The following is a 20,977-nucleotide window of genomic DNA, read 5'->3' on the forward strand; positions in this document are numbered from 1 at the left end:
AAAAATTGAGTTGCTCATTCTTACTAGATGTATGTCAAGGATTCAAACACCACACGTGGCTAGTGGCTACTGTGCTGGCAGCACAGACATAGAACATTTCCATCATCACAGAAAATTCTATTAGACAGTACTGGCAATATCAGATTATCAATTTCTCCTAATATAGCTTATCAATCCTTGTAACCACAGACTAAGAGTTACTTCCTAAACGTTCAGTAGGAGTTAATTGGTGCAGTGGTTAATGACCCAGGTACTGAAGACAAAACCTGGAATTGCGACTTACAAGTTGCATCACCTTGAACAGGTCACTGAAATTCTCTGGTTTCAGTTTTCCTATCTGTAAAATTCAGATCATAATATTAACTACTTAATAGGGTTGTTGTATGGATTAAAAGTGTAAGTTAATCACAATATTGTCTGGTGTAAAGTAAGTGCTCAATAAATACTATTAGGTATTATTTCTATTTACATAATGTTCTCCTAATGAGATCCAGAACCACAGAAATGAATAAAATTTCTTATAACTCTTGCTTCATTTTAGAATTTAGATATTATGTTTGCAAGTGAGTAGCAAGACATATTTAAACATTCTCTCTGGGACAAACTCGGGAAGTGTATATCTGGATCTTTAATTAATCAAGTATGATATTAGGCACATGTTAAACTGGGTCAACGAGAACTTGTTGAACATTTTAAATTCAGCCACAGGGATTTAATTGAAAAATACTGCAAGGCTGGCTAATGAATGGACATACATGTTTCCCTTAGTGGAGATGCCTTTTATAAGTAAGCTCCTATGCCTGATCCTCGTCCTCCAAGTGCTCTGTATACAAAATTATTTCTGAAATCCTCTTAGGATTATTGATGATTTTTAGATCTCTCATCTGGTTGAGTCATACCTGTAGGCTTTGGCCTATGGAATACATTTCTATGTATGTTCAGCTCAGCAGAGTTTAGAACACTCAACTATTTTAAAGACAGAAAACTGATCTAACAATAACCAAAGGTACTGAATTTAGAGAACCAGGAGGCACATGTACCAGTGATAATACCAAAGGCCACAGATAGCTGTTTAGTGGAACGTTTGTGGTGGATTTTGAGAATTCCCTCCTTCTGAAGTCAATGAACTCATGTAGAAAAGAGGTTTTGCTTTCTGTGAGAAAACTAATCTCTTCAAGCTGGTGTGAGACAATCAGAAAGATAAATGTAGGGCTGAGATAGGAGAGGGTCACTGCCGGATTTATTCAGTCTGAAAACTTATCAGCTCTGGCGACCAAACAGGTGGTCATTGTTACCTTCTCACATCTGCTGATTTATTCATTTCAACCAGTAGAATTATTAGGCCCTTCATTAAATCAGCTAATATCCTGAGCATTGAGATTTTAGTGGTGGACATTGACAGCCTTATTTGGAATCTAATTATTGGAGTTATCTTTCTAGAAGATTCCTGCCTCTTAAAGAATAAAAATGTGATGCATATCAGATATATCCCTGTTTGGGGTAATGCCATATATTTAATTGCTTATTTTTCATTTGTCTTTCTAATTTTCACTTCTTCAGAGGTTATAATAAAAAAATTCTTAGCATAGCAAATTATTTAAATCTACTCAAAGAAAAAAATTGAGGACATATCTTTTTCATGTGGGATTTATATATAAGATGTTATTCGAAGGACAAGGCATATTTCATGCTCTATTTTAATTTAAATTCTCTCCTGGCTATCTGACCCAGTATCTATGGACACAATATTTTTAAATGAGTTACAAGCAGAAGTTTTCATATACCATGAAGGTTCCCAAAAGCTTAAATTACTTCCACGAATACTTATACCCATTCCCTCTTTAGAATAACAAAAGGAAAAGATTTAACCACCAAAAGAAGTCACTGAGGCTCTCTTCTAACCTGGTTTCCACCCCTGGTTCCTTAGGGAGTCGTTCACAATAAACAAGTCACAAGGACAGCCAGATGAAGAGATTACAGCTCTTAAAAAGCAGTCTCTTTTATAATTGTTAGAGAAATAACCCTGAGGAAAAAGAAAACTCATTTCAAAAATGACTCAAATATAAAGACATGATTGGCAGTTCTACTTTTGAGATAATTATGAATTAAAGAAAGTTTTAGAGCAATCGGAATATATATCCACACATGCACATATTCAAAGTAAATATTATGTTTGTGGGAAAAGAAGTCTAAATGCCATCATTTAACACTTCCATAATTAAAATACTTTAATAAAATGTTGCCAGGTTGCACGAAGATTTGTTAATTTATTATTTGGGTTCAAAGAAGGATTTTCACTTTAGCTGCTAATCTTGAGATGTGTAAAGTGATCTAAATGCCTCAGGAGGTAAACTGTCTTGCTTTATTCTATTAAATTGGCCACCACAAAAAGACTCTGGCTATGGTGGCCATGGGACTTGTTACGACTTTGCTATTTGTGAATAGCTATGTGGTTTGATGTTTTCTTTAACGATCTAGTTAACTTAGTTCTATGTTCCTTATTTTCTAGTTTCTACATCACAATAATTTCTACTATCACATGTTCCTTTTATCTCCCAAAACTGGAACAGCTAAGAATGTCATTGGGCTAATGTGCAGAGTGTTAAGATTTTTGCCTGGGTTTCTGAGCCTTTTGGAATGGATTTAATTCCACTGTAAAGAATCATGAAATATTTTCTTTTAGCATGACAAAAGTCAGGCACCTGTGTCATGGCTTGAATTTGAAAACATGACATTGAAAACTGTAACATGTTATTAAAGTCGAATGTCAATTACTAATAACAAGTTTGTTTTATATATAAATAAACTATCTATAGAAAATACATTGAAGAGTAAACTACTATCAAAATGCAAATTTCCAAATTCAAAGGCAAATTTTCTAATCACTTTGAATAGTTTTAACATGCTCTGCATTCTCTTGGTCAACTAAATTCTTCTGTTGCTTCTCATAGAAATTAGAAAGCTTGATAAGGCATAAGAGGTACTCTAGCGAACTTCATCTTATACATGAAACATTTTGCATCCTAATGAATTTTAGTTGCACAGTTGGTATGCCTCATTTCAGACCACCGGTTTGTGCCATATTATTTCGTACCACAAATCTCATCTTGAAAATCTCAATTAGATTATCATTTATGGTCATCAGTAAATAAGAAATGGAACAATTACAATTATTAATTGCACAGAAGTTGAATGTATAGGAACTAGAAATAGATGGATGAAAAAAAGTTGGAATTGGGCATAAAGGAAATACACACACTCACACACATATCCCCTAGAATGACGACTTGACTACTATAACCAGCAATTTTAGGTCTGATGTATGTTGCCTCCTTTGATCCATGGGAAAATTGCTTGATTCAAAATAGAAATTGTGGCCCTGAGAATCACTTGGGTTGCTGCCTCAAGATCAACATTAGTAAGTGTCCAGAGGTTAAGAAATGCCTGTCTTATATTTGCTGAACACCCATGCATTATGCCACCAACCTTAAGGCATGAACCCTATTGTATCACATAAAAACATTCACATATGCAGAATTCAGAGTAAACTGTTTTCTAAACTTAGGTAATTGATAGCAAATGTAGCCAGTGACAGGCTGTTGGGTGCCAGTCAACTGTTTTCTTTCTTTCTTTTTTTCCTGGGCAAGTAGTTAGTACTGCTTATGCATTCTGCTAGCATTACATGAGAACACAACATATGATAAATATCCACAAGAAATGAGAAATATTGAGTCAATGACTATAAAAGAAAGACAGGATTGGATGGTGTTAGATTTCACCTGACAGAAAACAGTGTTCTTTGGTTTTTTAAAAAAGTCTTTCCTGGTGCTTTCAGGAATGCACAAGGGCAAATGTGAGTCCTCTAGCTAACAGAACTGATTTTAAAATTATTGCTTTGGCTTTTGTTCCTCAATTTCAGGGTCGCATTTCTGGACTGTATTATTAAATAGGTTCTTGTATTACATAAAGTAGAGATGAAGAAGCCTTGAAAGTTTGCTGCTAAATATGGCTCCTGGGTTTTTCTTTTTCTTTGGTTTAAAGGAAATCATTTTCTATGTTTAGAGTCTAGAGATTTTGTAACATAGCATTTCGGGAATATCAGCCAGAGTCATATCATATTGACTATGGAATTATTTGTAACTAAAAGAGTTTCTTGTCAGATTTATATTATGGACTTTCATGCTTGAGAAGGTCTTTGAAAGAATATGCTTGAATCGTTCCTTCTGCCTATTTTATCTCCTGAAATGCAACATAACACAGTCCTGTACATTTTATAAAAGAAAATCTGAGTTTCCTCAGTAGAAACAATAAATGTTTATTTTCTAATATCAAATAAGGCTTATCTAGCAACATTTTCTCAAACACAAAGTTACGTATGCACAAATTACCTTGAGGCTTAACAACTCTTGTAGGTTCCAAGAAGTCATTTGTACACCAAGTAGCCATTTATTACATGACACTAGTCATTGGACTGACCTAACACAGCTTCCTTGCGGCTGGCTCTAATTTACAACTTGATAGCAGCTGTCACAATGAAAGAATCAGGTACATTATCTGATTTGTTTCTGCCATCCTGCACTCATGAGTCCATTAACAACAGGGATATGTGATTTTTAAATTACTGAATTAGTCATACTTCCATTAAAAGAATAGACTTACAAAGTAAACTATAACAGCCTCTGAGTGTATTCCCTTCCATTTCTCTGTACAGTTGGGTCCATTTATTCCATTCAAAGAACATATACTGAGTACTGTTCTCTATTCCATCCCCATGCCTAAATCAAAACAAAGTCCACACTATAGGCACTTAGTAAACATGTGTTGGACTAATGAATACTTGAGAGAATAAGTGAATAGTGCCCACTGCAGGGTCTCTTGGCATGCCACAGATGTAGTGCCCACATTGGGTTTCATGTTTAATACTCTTATGCCAGTTTTCAGTCTTCGAGCTGCCTGTCAACTTAATAATTTGACAAGTTTGAAAGGAAGACACCCAGAAAGTTTGATATCACTGGTTTATCTGGTCTATGTGTGCCCAAGGCCTAAATTAAAAAATACTAGCTACTTTGCTGGCTTCGCCCCGCCTCCGCAATACCCTTTGAAGGGCATCTAAATCAAAAGAACTCAACCTTTTTCTGAAGAAAAATAACACATATTCTCCAAATCTCATCGAGTCAGTGGTAGTGGGGAGGTGAGACTTGATCATAGAAAATGTCAAAAATAAAACGAGCATTTAAGAACCACTGACAAATCCTGCTAGACCTATTGAGAGTGACACGAAGAACTGAAACTCTCTGAGGCCTATGGTGTAACAATTATATATGCTGTGGCTATTTCACATCAATTACGTTTGACAATGCCAATTCAATACAATCTTATTTGCTATTTTATTCTGTACTTAACAAAGTAGGGTTTCTCTGACCCCCCAGACTAAGTTAAGTGCCCCAGCTGAGTAAAGGCTTAGCATCTCATGCTTCCATTATCCTAATAGTTTATCACAGTTTATTATAACTATTTTAACTATGTTAAATTCCCTAAGGGCAAAAAATATATATGCCTAGCTTACCCAATATAGTGAGTTGCATTATTAGGGTCTTTGCTAACTGGGGTAGCCTAAAAAATTAGGTAACATAATTGGGACAAAAACACTCAGGTCTAACTTTTATACTTGCTGTTAGAAGCATTCTACAACACTTAGGGATAACAAGGAGTAGGCAATAATACAGAATCCCTGCCTTTGTCTCACCAGCCTTTGCCTCTCCTCACTGGCAACATCTTTGAGAAATCTCTCTCTGGTTCTCATAGTCTATAAAATCTTAGAAGGTACCAGATGTTTGCAGGAGGCTGTCCCACACATCCTCAATTTTAAAGTAGATGTAAGATTTATTATAGCTATATAAATGTAATTCAGCCTTGACTTTTGTGTTCATGAGTTAGTTGTAATCTGCAACATGGCCTCTTGTGAAATAGAACAATTCTTATCTCTGGAGTGTTGATATCAATGCCGAACACCCAAAATAACCACAGGATATTACTGAAGTGAGTGCTGCCCACAAACCGTTTCTCCCTCTAGGAGATTTTAATTTAACATAAACATTTTTCAACACAACCATTTTGCATTTAGGCAGCATGCAAAAACTAGGCTGGAATAAGTTGTGTATGAAAATACAGCAACACCTGGGATAAGTGCCTGAGCAGAGACTAATACCTTAAATTAGGGTTTTCTCCTACTGCATCACAGTTTCGAACAGTGAGAATAGGCTAAAAGCCACTCTCCTGCTTTTTCTGGTCCTGCCTAGCTCAGGGGTGCTATGTAATACACCATTCATTCTGATGCAGCAAGTGGAATCTGGGTTGTGCTTTATCCTGGGGAATCCCATATACTCCTTACTACAAAACAAGTGAAGGGACGGGCTGGAGCCTGAGGAGCATTTTTAATTACTGTAAAATAGGTCTAGCTGCATTTTTTCAAGGTTGTAAGGAATTTTTCAAAGAAAAGCTCTTTATGTAGAAATGGAGTTTATTTTTCTTATAACAGTTACTTGATAAGAATCTTTTGAGCAATTCCTCTGTGCAGGGCAATGAGTTAAAATTCCTGGAGGAGGACTATGAAAATGCATCCTAAATAGACTCCTGATTTTTTTTTGAAGATCACACACACACACACACACACACACACACACACACACCCCAACTACAGAACTTCAGAAGTGGCTGGAATACCATAGAGGCTTTAACTAAAATGCTTAAAACACTTCACTTTCTTTTGACATGATCCAGACACCGACTGAATTCTAAACAGTCACTAATCACTTTCAATTAATTGGGGGCATTGTAAAGACTGGGAGGATATGCCCCCAATTTGACTCTTGTTTTTATTGATGGTCGATTGCATACCACTGTTAACATTTTAGATAGGCACATCATAATTAAAGAAAAACATCTATAACATGTATAAACTGGGACGTTCGTGTAGCTGGCGGGGAAGGTACATGCAACTGACACCCACAGGAGTGAAGGTTTTGATGAAGAGATGCCGGAAGCCCAAAGCGATGGGCTGCAGGTGCTACCCAGAGAGAGGACTATTATATATAATTTTTGTTGGATTGCCGATTTGCTCACTGATCTTTGCTGCTGCATTCATGAACACTGTAATACTGTCATCTGAGATGTATCTGTGTGGAAAATGGAGTTGGCACATTTGACTAATTCATGCCATAAATTTGTGAACTAACACTTTACGCCCAGACAAGTATTAGCAAGAACATATTTTGCTCTATAAGTCTATGTTGGTGGTCAGTTCTCAATGCCATAGCAGAACCCACAGGAGGAAAACTGGAAGAATTTTCTCAAAGACATCTAGGACTAATAAAAAAAAAGAGACGGGGAAGAGAGGGTATGAAATGCGTTCATAAGGGACGAACCACCAAGCTTGCTTTTCACTAAAGTACATCCAGCAACACATAGTGGGTTCAAATTTTAGTTTTTAAATCAAATGATTTTCCAGACATTCCATTTCACATCAAATCGGTATCTAGGAGACCCAACTGATCAAAAGCATAAGGATTTGTTTTCTGTTAAAACAGCCAGTAAGCACTGAGGACAAAAAGCCAATTAAGAAGTCACTGTTGCTCTTACAAGTTAAAACGCCTATATCCTCATTCTTAATCATGTCCCACGCTAAGTAACAAAATCCACATGCCTGCCTTCTTCAACCACTTGCAGGCTGACTGAAGCCAACTGAACTGTGCTAGGCATTAGGGCAGTTTCAACCAAAAATATGGATGATCTATATGACTCCAAGTGATGGCATGAGGTTTAAGATTAAGTCTTATAGCATCAATAAGCAAATCTTTTCAGATTTCTTGATGAGAGTACCTTTTTAATCAGCATTAGTTGGGTATGCTGTCTTTGCTAAAAAAATCTAAATCTTCTGAGATCAAGTTTATTTTAAAAAAATTATACCCCCTCCACAATTTTAGTAAAGAACAAAAATCTTAGTAAAGAATCATGTCATTTTGTGTCAGAAGCATACCTTAATGATCAACTTTTAAAAACTACTTCATTTTTCAAATAAAGTAACTCATGATCATACAAACAGATTTTGTCCTCCCACTGTGGGGAGAGGTAAAAGCATTTCAATTTATTCTTTCTGAAATAAGTCTAAGGTTTTGTTAGACTATTTCCATTTGAATCTGTACGTTGTAACATCTATCTGTACATCGTAAAATCTTTTTTTTTTTAAGCTCAAAACCATTTCCTCTGGCCTTCCTAAGCAAAATGGTGAATTAGCCAATGGGTTTCATTGTCAGAGCTGAGGCCTGTAACTTAAGCACATCTTTGTACAGTGAGCTTCAGTTTCTCTGAATTCTAACATCTTTTTTCTATCCTACGCAAATCTTAGTTGTCAGAACACTTTACTCGTGCATTCTGGTTTAGAGGTTTGCATAAATGACGAAGGCCCTGAGAGGCTGACAAATGCCACTGCTATTTTCACCACTCTGCTTGTCACGGTGTAATTGCAGTAAATGCAATTGAAAGTACTTTTATTTGAAGGCCATTTGACAGAGGGGGAGAAAACACATTTACTCTTTCAAGGCCTGTGTATTTTCCTGGGAGAAGCCTGCCTATAAAATTTGTCCTTTTACACTTGGATGGCAATTTGGGAACTATCTTTGCGCAATGCAACCTCTTGAATCATTTCTGCAACCCAAGAACAGAGCCTTGATTCACAGACCTCCCCCTCCATTTTCCCCACCTCCCTGCCTCCTGCCTTCTAGAGACTGGAAGCCTGTTTCATGCTCTTGTGCTTAAAGCCTTCTTCTCCACAGAATGAGATAGAAAATCTGCATATTTTAGCCAAAATACTGATCTATTTTCATTCTAGGAGTTCAAGGAAAACCTCGTTTACTAATATCTGTGGCTATGTTGAGGTAATACAAATAAAAAAGAAAGAGTACAGTGGATTTTTTTAATAAGGTTCTTTTCTAAAGCATCCCTTCTCATGGGAATGCATGGAACTTCAGCAAGATTACTTTTGTTTTCATCAGAGAGACCAGCTAGCTCAATATAGCCGGCTTGCACAATCTTTAACAGGACTGTCCCATATCATATAAGTAAAAACATAAGAAAAATTCAAAATAATATTTATAATTTGCTAAACACGGTTTTAAAAATCATCCTAGTCTCTAAAGTCATCATAACATTTTTTTTTTTGAGACAGCGTCCCACTGTCACCCAGGCTGGAGTGCAGTGGCATAAGCACAGCTCACTGTAGCCTCAATCTCTGAAGCTCATGCAATCTTCTTACCTCAGCCTCCCAAACAGCTGAGACCATAGATGTGTACTACCATGCCCAGCTTATTTTTTAATTTTTGTGGAGATGGGAGTCTCACAGTGCTGCCCAGGCTAGTCTCAAACTCCTGGTCTCAAGCAATCCACCGGTATTGGCCTCCCAAAGTGCTAGGGTTATAGACATGAACCACAGTGTCTGATTTGTTATAACTTCTGACTGACCCATCAAGCCCCATAAACACTTTCTGTTGTCCCATCTCTGTTCTCAGATCCGTTTAAAGACTTCTTACCTATAAACAGATTCCACTCTGTGTCAAGGTCAGCCTGATTTGCCAAGCAGCCCTTCATGACGTTCAGGCAGTAGTTGTTGCAGGGCCTCACCGTGGGAAGCCCCCGACAGTACGGGCAGTACAGCATCTTCATGAGGGCGCGGATGCACCCTGGCGTTGGGCTGACCTGCAGATTTAAGGCAAAAAAAAGCAAATCGGAAATCAGAAGGATGAAGTGGAGGAAACAAAGAAATAAGGCACGTTCTCCTTTTTTAAAAAAGACAAATATCAGTGATAAACCTCAAGCCATAGAGCCGAATCTTACCCTTTGTAATAACCGATCTTGAATCCAGTCGATTCCTGTTGAATTCTTCTGCTAGGCAAAGTAATAACATTTTGTATGTCCCTGTCAACATTTTCATATGCAGGTCATTGTGATTCAGCCCTAAAGCCTAGATACAGTTTCGTTGCCACAGAACATGAAATGAGATAACGCATGTGAAAGCAATTTGCAAAGTTAAAAGCCCCATGAAGTGTAGGTATTATTAAAGTTTAATGTGACAACTTTAGAAAATTTTCCAACTGGTTATTTGACCCTGTTTCTAAAGGAGGCTGGCAGATATATTTCCTTTGTACATAACTTTTCTTCGAAGATCAATATCAACGTGTCTGAGATCTCTGAGATCCAGGCCTACTTATAAGCAATGGAACTGCCAAGGTACCGTCTTTGGGCATCTGCAGCTTTTGCACGTTTGGAAAATTCATGGAAAATTTCAAGGACCAGTGTTAAATGTGAGAAGCAATTCTTGCAGTAATTCAGAGGAGCTACGAATCCACTGACAATGAATGGCTATTTGCCCTGAATCAGAAAGTCAGTGCTCCTCAATTAATCAATTCTAAACCAATAAGGGCTCTTTTTAGACTCATTAAAAATTCTAACTTGACTTCAAGAGGAAAGAATATTTAAAACATGATATGGTTTGTCTGTGTCCCCACCCAAATCTCATCTTGAATTGTAGTTCCTATCATCCCCACATGTCATGAGAGGTGAATCCTGGGGGCGTTACCCTCATCCTGCTATTCTCCTGATAGTGAGTGAGTTCTCACCAGATCTGATGGTTTTATTGGTGCCTTTCCCCCTTTTGCGTGGAACTTCTCCTTCCTGCCACCATGTGAAGAAGGACGTGTTTGCTTCCCCTTCTGTCATGATTGTACATTTCTTGAGGCCTCCCCAGCCATGCTGAACTGCGAGTCAATTAAACTTCTCTCCTTTAAAAATTACCCAGTTTTGGGCAGTTGTTTATAGTAATGTGAGAATGAATGAATACAAGACAGTAGGGACCAAAATTAGAAAACAAACACGCAAAACTCTTTTTCACGACTAGATGTAAAAATTGTTGTTATATTTGTTTGGTTAGTTCCATATAACTTTGATGCTTTATAGTCAAGTAACTATACATTGCTATACTTGCATTCTAGATCTGAGGGAAAAATCTAATTTGTATCATTTGGCCCTCTTGGAGAGTGGCAGACTTGAGCTTACAGGTAACAGGAACACTCAGATGCCAAAGAAACATAATGCTAGGGTATTGATGGAACAACAAGAATTATTTCCACATAAATGGATACTTTCAATTACTGTAGCTATTTCTCTATGATTCTATCCCTTACCTAGAATTAATTTTGAGATTTTTAAAGCAAGGCTTTGGTTTCTGTAACATTTTCTTAATTTTACCCAGTACATTGACAAAATGACTAAAAAATTATTTTAGGAAACGAAGCTGTTTATTTAGGCACTAAAATTTCTAGTTGTCCTTTTGAGTTTTTTGGATTTTCTTTCCAGAATTTTATGAAAATTTTCAAACATGAAGAATAGGTGAAAGACTTTTATAGCACAACTCCATATCTCCTAGATTGTACAATTTACATTTTTCTACATTTGCTTTTTCACCCATCTATCCATCCTTCTACCCACCCATTAACCTACCTCATTTTTCATGTCAAAGTAATATCCTTTACTTTTTTTAATACCAGAGTAATATCTTTTTAATTTCTACTTTTCCTGGTAATTTAATACTGGCTTGAATAAAATAGAATCAACATGATCAGCAATAGAAAGTCAGTGAGTAAAAAACTTTAAGTCAAATAAGTGAAGTAAAATATAATTGGCCTCTCTTTATAAAGGTATTCATAGAATGGCTTCCTATACATTCATTCTAAAACTAATTCTACAACAATGAAACAGAAACAAGAAACAGGTATAAAGGTGAGGAGTCTGTTGACTTTTCTTTTAAAAGGCTACTTTGTAGACAGTGTCAAATTTGTCTAAGGCCATACCATGCAGAATGCACCCAATCTCACCTGATCTTGAGAGCTAAGGAGGGTTGGGCCTGGTTAGTACTTGGATGGGAGACAGTGCCAAGTTTTACCCGTAATTGAGCAGCACTGTTTCAAAATTTTCCTTTATCCATATGTGTCTTGAGCCACTCACCAAAAAAACAGAAAAAATAATTTTGTATTCCCCAAACAATATTAATCTGAAATTTCAAATTCTTATTATTGGCATGGATGCTATCTTGCAAACTTATTTGGTGTGGTGAGTATCTTGCAAGCCTTTACTACAGGTTTTTATTTTCTGCAGCCTTGCAATTTCTCTCCTGATTGATGCTTTTCTCCAGAGACTACCCAATTTTCACTTGAGCTAACTAAATTATTCTACCTTTGACACTGTTGGGTTTTGGTTTTCTCACCATTGGTATTATACGATGCCATGCTTCTTACTCAGTGTTCTGGTATTAGAACATGGAGCATTTGCCAATATTGAGGATACAAATTTGAGATCTCTTGAACAGCGTGGACTGTCTCGCTTATCCTTATAACTTTCACTGCTATGCACAAAATGCACATCATATAAGGTATTACACTGATGACTCAGGTACTTGCTAAGTGCTTATCGAATCTAATGGTCTATTGTGTTTCCCCATTTCTTGGCCACATTGATATTCAAATAAAAATGGAACGAGATAGTTTTATACATCTTAGCATCAATTGTTGCTTTTTAACTTTGTTTTCAAAGGCTATTGATTGCATTCATTCCAAAGCTTTTCTTTCTTTTTTTTTTTTATTGTGTTGGAACCAGTACTATTTTCTCAGTCTGACATTTCAGAAGAGTCTCCAACTTGGGATAGCAACCCACAGAGAAAATTGAACAGCCTTAATAATCTGAAAGAACAATGTTGTTCAAGTTAAATGTGGGTCTCCAAGTACTTTTGGAAATGACATCCTTCCTGGTCAAATAAAGGGCAGTTGAAGAAGAAAATGGAACACAGGGGATCAGAGTTGAAGCTTTCATGTTCACAAATCACATCTTTTGAGCTTACACAACTGCATGCTTGAATTAAAAGAAAAATCATCACTTCAAACTGAAGACTTTTAAAAGTAAGTTTCTGGCAATGTTGCTTTAAATGCCAATTGTGTGAGGAGATATGTTTTTCATAGTGTTTTATAATAGTGCTATAGATATTCTTTAAAAATCTTTTCATTTTGAAATTAATCTATGCTAAAAAATAGTTTAAAAAATAATAAACTCCTGAGTACCCTTACCTCAACTTACCTCAATAGTGACATCTTATATAGCTGTGGTGTAATATAAAAATGAGGAAAGTGACATGAGTACCTTGCTATTAACTGGTCTGTAGACCTTATTCAGATTTTAGAGTTTAGGAACCTGTATTCATTTGTGTGTATGTGAATGTGTATACACAGCTCTATGCTATTCTATAGCATGTATTCATTTGTGGGACCAACACCGTAATCAACATACAGAACTGTTCTATCACCATGAAAGAACTCCCTTTTGCTACCTTCACCTCATCTAATGTCCCTATCACCTGGCAAACACTAATCTATTTTTTCAACTCTATAATTTTATCAGTTCAAGAATGTTATATAAATGAAACTATATAATATGTAACCTTTTGAGCTCGACATTTTTTTTCTGAGCATAATGCCCTTAAGGACCATCCAAGTTGTTGCATATATTAATAGCTCATCTCTTTTCATTGCTGAGTAGTATTTCATTATTTGGATGTATCAGAATTTATTTACCCACTGAAGGATATCTGGGTTTTTCCAGTACTTTCTTAGTAGTAATAAAGTTTCTATGAGCATTTATGTACAGGTTTTTGTAGGCAAATAAATTTTCATTTCTCTGGATGAAGTTCCCAAGAGTGGAATTGCTGGATCACATGGCGGTAAGAGCATGTTTATTTTTGTAAGAAATTGCCAAACTGTTTCCAGCTTATTTGTAACATTTTACATTTCTACCAGCATGTGTGAGACCTCCAGTTTTATCCGCATTTTCACAGTGTTTGTGATTGTCACTATTTTAGCCCTTCCATGGGTGTATCATGCATTTTTAATTTTATCATGAGTTTCTTTGGGATAATATTTATACCAGTATTTAAGTCTGAGTAGATTTCAATGATCCAAAATGATTCATCAACTGGTCTGTGTAAAACATTCAACATTGAAAAAAAAAAACTCTGAAATATTAGATAAATCTATATGTTTAGCAAAACCAAAACAAAGAAAAGAGTTCTAAAAACTCATACTTAAAATTTAAAATAGAAATAACACCTCAAGCTTAGAGTACTTATGTGGACTATTTGTAAATTTACAGATCATTAGAAAAAAAATTACTGAAAAAATGGGTTCTTTTAGCAACAATAAAGAACACAATCCCTCTTTAGAAATATAATGCTGAGATTAATTTTTTTTTACTTGGTGATGTGGATTTTTGTTTATTTTTTAAATAGTGTAGCTGTAGTTTTCTAGATATTCATCATAAACTGGGAAATAAACTTGGGTAAAAGAATAAGTGGATGATGATAACATTCTTTTTTGTACTCACATGAGCTCTCATCTAACTTTTACATGCTGTTCATAATCTTTTCTCAAGGACTTAAATAGACATTTCTCCAAACATGACACAAAAATGGCCAACAGGAACATGAAAATGTTCCCAACATCATTAGTCATCAGAGAAATGCACTATGAGATGCCATTTCACACCTGTAAGGATAAAAGCAGAAGATAACAAGTGTTGGCAAGGGTGTAGAGAAAAAGAAACTCTTGCACATTGTTGGTGGGAAAAGAGATTGATGTGGCCATTATAGAAAACAATATGGAGGTTCCTAAAGGAACTAAAGATAAAACCAGCATAAAGTCCAGTAATCCTTTTTCTGGTTATGTATACCCAAAGGACACAAAATCACCACCTTGCAAAGATATCTGCACTCTCATGATTACTGAAGCTTTAATAACAATAGCCACGATATGAAAATAACATAGGTGTGCATCAAGGGAAGAATGGATAAAGAAACTGTGGTATATATGGACAATATAATATTACTCATTCTTAGAAAAAGAACTTCCTGCCATCTGCCATAACATGGATGGACATGTAGGACATTATCCTAAGTGAAAAAAGGCAGACATAGAAAGAAAAATATCGCATGATTTCAAATATATGTGGCATCTGAGGGGAAAAGGGTTAATTACATAAAGCTAGAGAATAAAATGGTGGTTACAAGGGTTAGGATTGGGGCAGGAAATGGGGATATATAAATAAAGGATGAAAAGTAGCAATTATGTAGGATGAATAATTAGAAAGATCTAATGTACAAAATGAAGACTATAGTTAACACTAGTGTATTGTATTCAGGACTTTTCCTAAAGAAGAAGATTACAGCTGCTCTCTGAGAGGGGATGGGTGACTACTATGTAAGATGAGGAATATGTTAATTTGTTCCACTACAGTAACCATTTTACTATGTCCATGTACCTTAAACATCATGATGTATACCTCAAATATACACAATAAAATTTATTTTAAAAATAATAATCTTTTGCCAATAATTTACAATATTAGTGAGGAAAAAGAAAATAGTCAACGATTCCAATTTTATTTTCCTGAAAAGAAATACCAAAGTTTGTGAGTCAAGTAAGATTTTGATATGAATTCATTGCATTTGGATTTAGTTCTTTTTTAAAATTTCTGTCTGTGTATAATGATTGGCATACATTATTATCTTGGAATTGATATTATGGTTTACTTGTTTTAAAAAAATAGTAAAATTTAGAAACAAAGATCCTTGTAAAATAAACAAGAAGTAAACAAAATAACAAAAATCATTGAGCTCTTAGTTCAGAAACTCACTGTTTTTTTTTTTTTTTTTTAAGGTTAAAGTGCAACGCATTGAAGCATAACAAAGAATACAAAAACAACCCTTAATAAAGCTGTATTGTTGGGTAAGACAGAGACTTATCTACCTGACTAGCCTTGTATGTCAAAATGCTGTAGCAAGTAATTCTTATGTTTTCTAAATGGGATTTGAGGTATAGCATACTCACAGCCATGTAATGACATTTAATATCAGGTCTCTAATACACTCAAGATTTCTGTATCTGGACCAACATTCATGCATGGGTGCTCACATTAGCTATTTCTAATAGTAACCAATGTAACATGTGACTGTTTCTTAAAATATTAAATCAGCAAGAAAATATGTGAAAGTTAAAAGTCTATATATATACAATGAACACACACCTAGCAGGTGCTTGTTTCTATGCAAATCATATAACCAAAATAATTAAGTAAACATATCTATCTTCTGCTCTCAGAAGACAAATAAGTTAATGTAAGTAAAACATTCAGCTAGAATAAATTCTAAATGTCCTTTTGGGCAAGAGGTGATGCCTTCTTCCACAGTTTCTAATATACAGTAATATTAAATGATGACTCCTAAGAGTCATAATATGTCGTCTAAGATGACTCTTGTGATTATGATCTTTTGATTTTACTCATAATGTTATCATATCACCAGATCCTAAAGAATGATTAAATTACATGGAAAGCATCTTTTGTGTTAAGTACTTTTTATTATTATTTTCAATAGTAACCTATAAATGGGCTTTGTAGTAGGCTCATGGGAAATTAAATCTATTTCATCTTTATTCATTTGTGCAACTTTTACTCATCCATTTACTGGGATGAAAGAAGAAACTTTGTGCCATTGTTGGGATGGTCAGAATATGTTCATATTCAGTCGTTTCAGGGAAATAATTATTATCTTGGGGAAATGCAATGTAAAGTGAACCCATGAAAGGACAATTGGCTCAGAATTGAGAAGTCGGAGTAGACAGGTAGGGCTCCTGAAGGAAGGCATGTAACAGATGTCTGTAAGATAAGCAGGGAAGATAAGTGATGTCACAGAAGTGGCAGAAATAGTGCCAAGAATTGGTCCCTCCACTGAAGAAAACAGCAAAACTAGCAAAGAATGACAGACAGAATCAACTTTTCAGGACACTGGAATCTAATAAAAACTTACAGCAACCAGAAGAGTGCTTAGTCAAGAAAGAGACTGATATATTTCAGTCAAAAAAGGATTGCTAAATTTCAAGTCTTAAATTTGAAAAGATTGCAGTCATACAAAGTGTCTTCTCTGATCACAATGGAATGAAACTAGAAATCAATAACAGAGGAAAACCTGAAAAATTCATAAGGATGTGAAAATGAAAAAAAATGTATGTTTCATACAAACAATGGGTTAAAGAATAAATCACTAGGGAAAACAGAAAATACTTAGATGAAAAAGAATGAAAACAACATACCAAAAGTTATAGCCATAAATGTCTATGTTAAAAGATAAGAAAGATCTCAAATCAATAACCTCACTTTTTATCTTAAGGAACTAGAAAAAAAGGAGAAAACTAAGCCCAAAGCTACTGGAAGAAAAGAAATAATAAAGATTAGAGTGGAGATAAGCAAAAAAGCAAATAGAGAAGCAGCAGAGAAAGTCAATGGAACCAACAGCTGGTTCTCCGAAAAGATCAACTAAATTGACAAACTTTTAGCTAGGCTGACTATCAAAAAGAGAGAAAAGAAAAAGTAACTAAAATCAGAAATGAAAGAAGAAACTTTACTCTCAATCTTGCAGTGGTAAAGATGATTATATAAAAATGCTACGAACATTTGTATGCTGTGGTGGGTTAAATAGTATCCCCACAAAATGCATGTCCATCCAGAACCTACAAATTTGACTTTATTTGGAAATAGGGTCTTTGCCAACGTAAATAAAGTAAGGATTTAGATAAGATCATACGTCATAAGGATAAGCCCTAAGTCCAGTGAAAATGTCTCTGTAAGAGACAGAAAAAGGACACCCAGAGACACAAAGAAGAAGGTGATATGAAGATTGAGGCAGTGGCTACAGCAATGCATTGATAAGCAAGGAATAACAAGGATTATTAGCAACCACCCACCAGAAGCTGGGAGAGAGGAACAGGACAGTGTTTCCCTCCAAGCATCCAGAAAGAACCACCTGACAACCTGATTTCTAACTTCTTGGCTTCTGACAATCTGATTTCAGACTGCTAAGCTCTTGAACTATGAAATAATTTCTGTTATTTTTCAACCACCCAGTTTGTGGTAATATAATATATACACCCACAGATTATATAACCTTGATACAACAAATTCCTGGAAACATACACCCTACCAAGACTGAATTATGAAGAAATAAAAAACATGAATAGACCTATAACAAGTAAAGACACGGAGTCGGTAATAAAACACCTTCTAACAAAGAAAAACTCTGAGCCAGATGGCTTGACTTGCAAATTCTACCAAACATTAAAGAAGAATAAAGAAAAATTCTTCTTAAACTCTTCCAAAAAAACAGAAGATGAGGTAACACTTCCTAATTCATTCTGAGATGCCAGCATTACTTGATACTAAAGCCAGACAAAGGCATAATAAGGAAAGAAAACTACAGACCAGCGGTCTCCAACCTTCTTGGCACCAGTTTTGTGGAAGGTAATATTCTTATGGATGGTGGGGTGGGTAGAATGGTTGTGGAATGAAACTGTTCTCCCTCAGATCATCAGGCATTAGTTAGATTCTCATAAGGAGCACACAACTTAGATGTCTTGCATGTGCAGTTCACAGTAGGGTTCGTGCTCATATGAGAATCTATTGCCTCCACTGATTTGACAGGAGGTGGAGCTCAGGCTCATCTCCTGCTGTGTGGCCCGGTTCCTAACAGGCCACGATCCACAGACCGGGGGTTGGGGACCCCTGCTATAGACCAATACCCCTTACATATGTTGATGAAAAAGTCTTTAACAAAACACTATCAAAGTGAATCCAAGAGCATGTTAAAAGGATTATACTACACACTGACCAACTGAGATTTCTCCCAGAAAGTTAAGGGAGACTCAACATAAGAAACTGTCAGTATAATACATTCCTATTAATAGAACGAAGGAAAAAAAACACACACAATCCTCTCAATTATGCAGAAAGGACATTTAATGAAATCTGCCACACTTTTATGATAAAAATATACATAAAATTAGGAATAGAAGAAAACTCCCTAAACATGATAATGCCATTTATGAAAATTCACAGCTAACATCATACTCAATGATATAAGACTGAAAGATTTCCCTCTAAGATAAAGACAAGACAAGGAAGCTTGCTTTCATCACTGCTATTTAACATTGTATTGAAAGTTGTAGCCAGTCATTCAGCAATAATAATAATAAAACTAAACTTAAAACATAGACTTAAAACTACCTCTATTCCACTTTGGGAGGCCAAGATGGGTGGATCATGAGATCAGGAGTTCAAGACCAGCTTAGCCAAGATGGTGAAACCCTGTCTCTACTAAAAATACAAAAATTAGCCAGGCGTGATGGCAGGTGCCTGTAATCCCAGCTGCTTGAGAGGCTGAGGCAGAGAATTGCTTGAACCTGGGAGGCAGAGGTTGCAGTGAGCCGAGATCCTGCCACTGCAGTCTAGCCTGGGTGACAGTGAGACTCCACCTAAAAAAAAAACAAAAAACAAAAAACAAAAAACAAAACAAACAAAAAAACCCCTATCTCTACTTACAGATTACACAATCCTATATCATATGATTTGGCTGTGTCCTCACCCAAATCTCTCCTTGAATTGTAATAATTCCCACATATCAAGGGTGGGCCCAGGAGGGGATAACTGAATCATGGAGATGGTTTTCCCCATAGTGTTCTCATGGTAGTGAGTAAGTCTCATGAGATCTTAAGGTTTTATAAATGGGAGTTACCCTGAACAAGCACTCTTGCCTGCCATTATGAAAGATTTGCCTTTGCTTGTCCTTGGCCTTCTGCCATGATTGTGAGGCCTCCCCAGCCAAGTGGAACTGTGAGTCCCTTAAACCTCTTTCCTTTATATATTATCCAGTTATACTTATTCATGGCAGTATAAAAATGGACTAATACAGTATATATAGGAAATTCCAAAGAATCCACAAAAAAACTTACTGGAGTTAATAAACAAATCCAGCAAAGTTACAGGGTACAAGATCAACCACACAAAAATGTGTTGGGTTTCTATACAGTAGCAATGAACAATGTGAAAAGAAAATTAAGAAAACCGTTTCATTAGCATCTAAAAAATACCTAGGAATAAATCAACTAAAGAAATGATAGAATTTTACATGGAAAACTACAGAACATTGCTGAAGTAAATTATAAATGACCTAATTCAATGGAAAGACATCCCATGTTTATGGACTATAAGGCACATTTTGTTAAAATAGTAATACTACTCAAAACAATTTATAGATTCATTGCAATCACTATCGAAATTCTAACCACTTTCCCTCAAGTTCATATAAAATTGCAAATGCCCAAATACTCAAACAATCTTGAAAAGGAAGAGCTCAGTTGGAGGACTCACATTTCCTGACTTCAAATGTCCTGCAAAGCTAAAGTAACCAATATGGCTATTAAAACAATGCTTTAATTGTTACTGTGTGAGCTCCCTCTCCTGTCAGATCAGTGGAGGCAGCAGATTCTCATTCACTGAAACATTATTCACAAGAGCTAAGAGGTATAAGTAACTTAAATGTCCATCAATGAACGAATGAGAAATAAATGGCATATAGTAAATGGAATATTATTCAGCTTTAAAAAAAGAAAGAAATCCTATCATCTGCTACATTGTGAATGAACCTTGAAGGCATTATGCTAAGTAAAATAAGCCAGTCACAAAAGAACAAATACAGCATGATTCTACTTATATGAGGTAGCTAGAGTAGACAAACTCAGGGAAGCAGAGAGCAGAATGACAGTTACCAGGGATTAAGGGGTGAAGAAAATGGGAGCTGCTGTTCAATGGATATAGAGTTTCAGTCGTGCAAGATGAAAATGTTCTAGAGATGTGCTGTATGACAATGTGCAGACAGTTAATAATGTACTCTCAAAAAATATTAAGAATGTTACGCATTATGGTAAAATAGCAACAGCGACACAGTGGTACTGGTGTAAGAACAGACATACAGATCAGTGAAACAGAACTGAGACACCAG

The 20,977-nt window shown here is 35.7% G+C and overlaps 1 protein-coding gene across 2 annotated transcripts in view; it reads right to left on the reverse strand.

Moving 5' to 3' along the window:
• Nucleotides 1-20,977, reverse strand: part of GPC6 (glypican 6) — a 1,165,513-nt gene that overhangs the window by 377,215 nt on the left and 767,321 nt on the right. For both annotated transcript variants that reach the window (XM_064362238.1, XM_064362237.1), the window contains exon 4: nucleotides 9,585-9,750. In XM_064362238.1, coding sequence (XP_064218308.1) covers nucleotides 9,585-9,750 — 166 coding nt within the window. The remainder of the gene's footprint in view (nucleotides 1-9,584; nucleotides 9,751-20,977) is intronic.

Source organism: Aotus nancymaae, unplaced genomic scaffold (assembly GCF_030222135.1).
Source record: "Aotus nancymaae isolate 86718 unplaced genomic scaffold, 86718_ANA_hifiasm-v0.15.2.pri h1tg000048l, whole genome shotgun sequence".
Taxonomy (NCBI): domain Eukaryota; kingdom Metazoa; phylum Chordata; class Mammalia; order Primates; family Aotidae; genus Aotus; species Aotus nancymaae.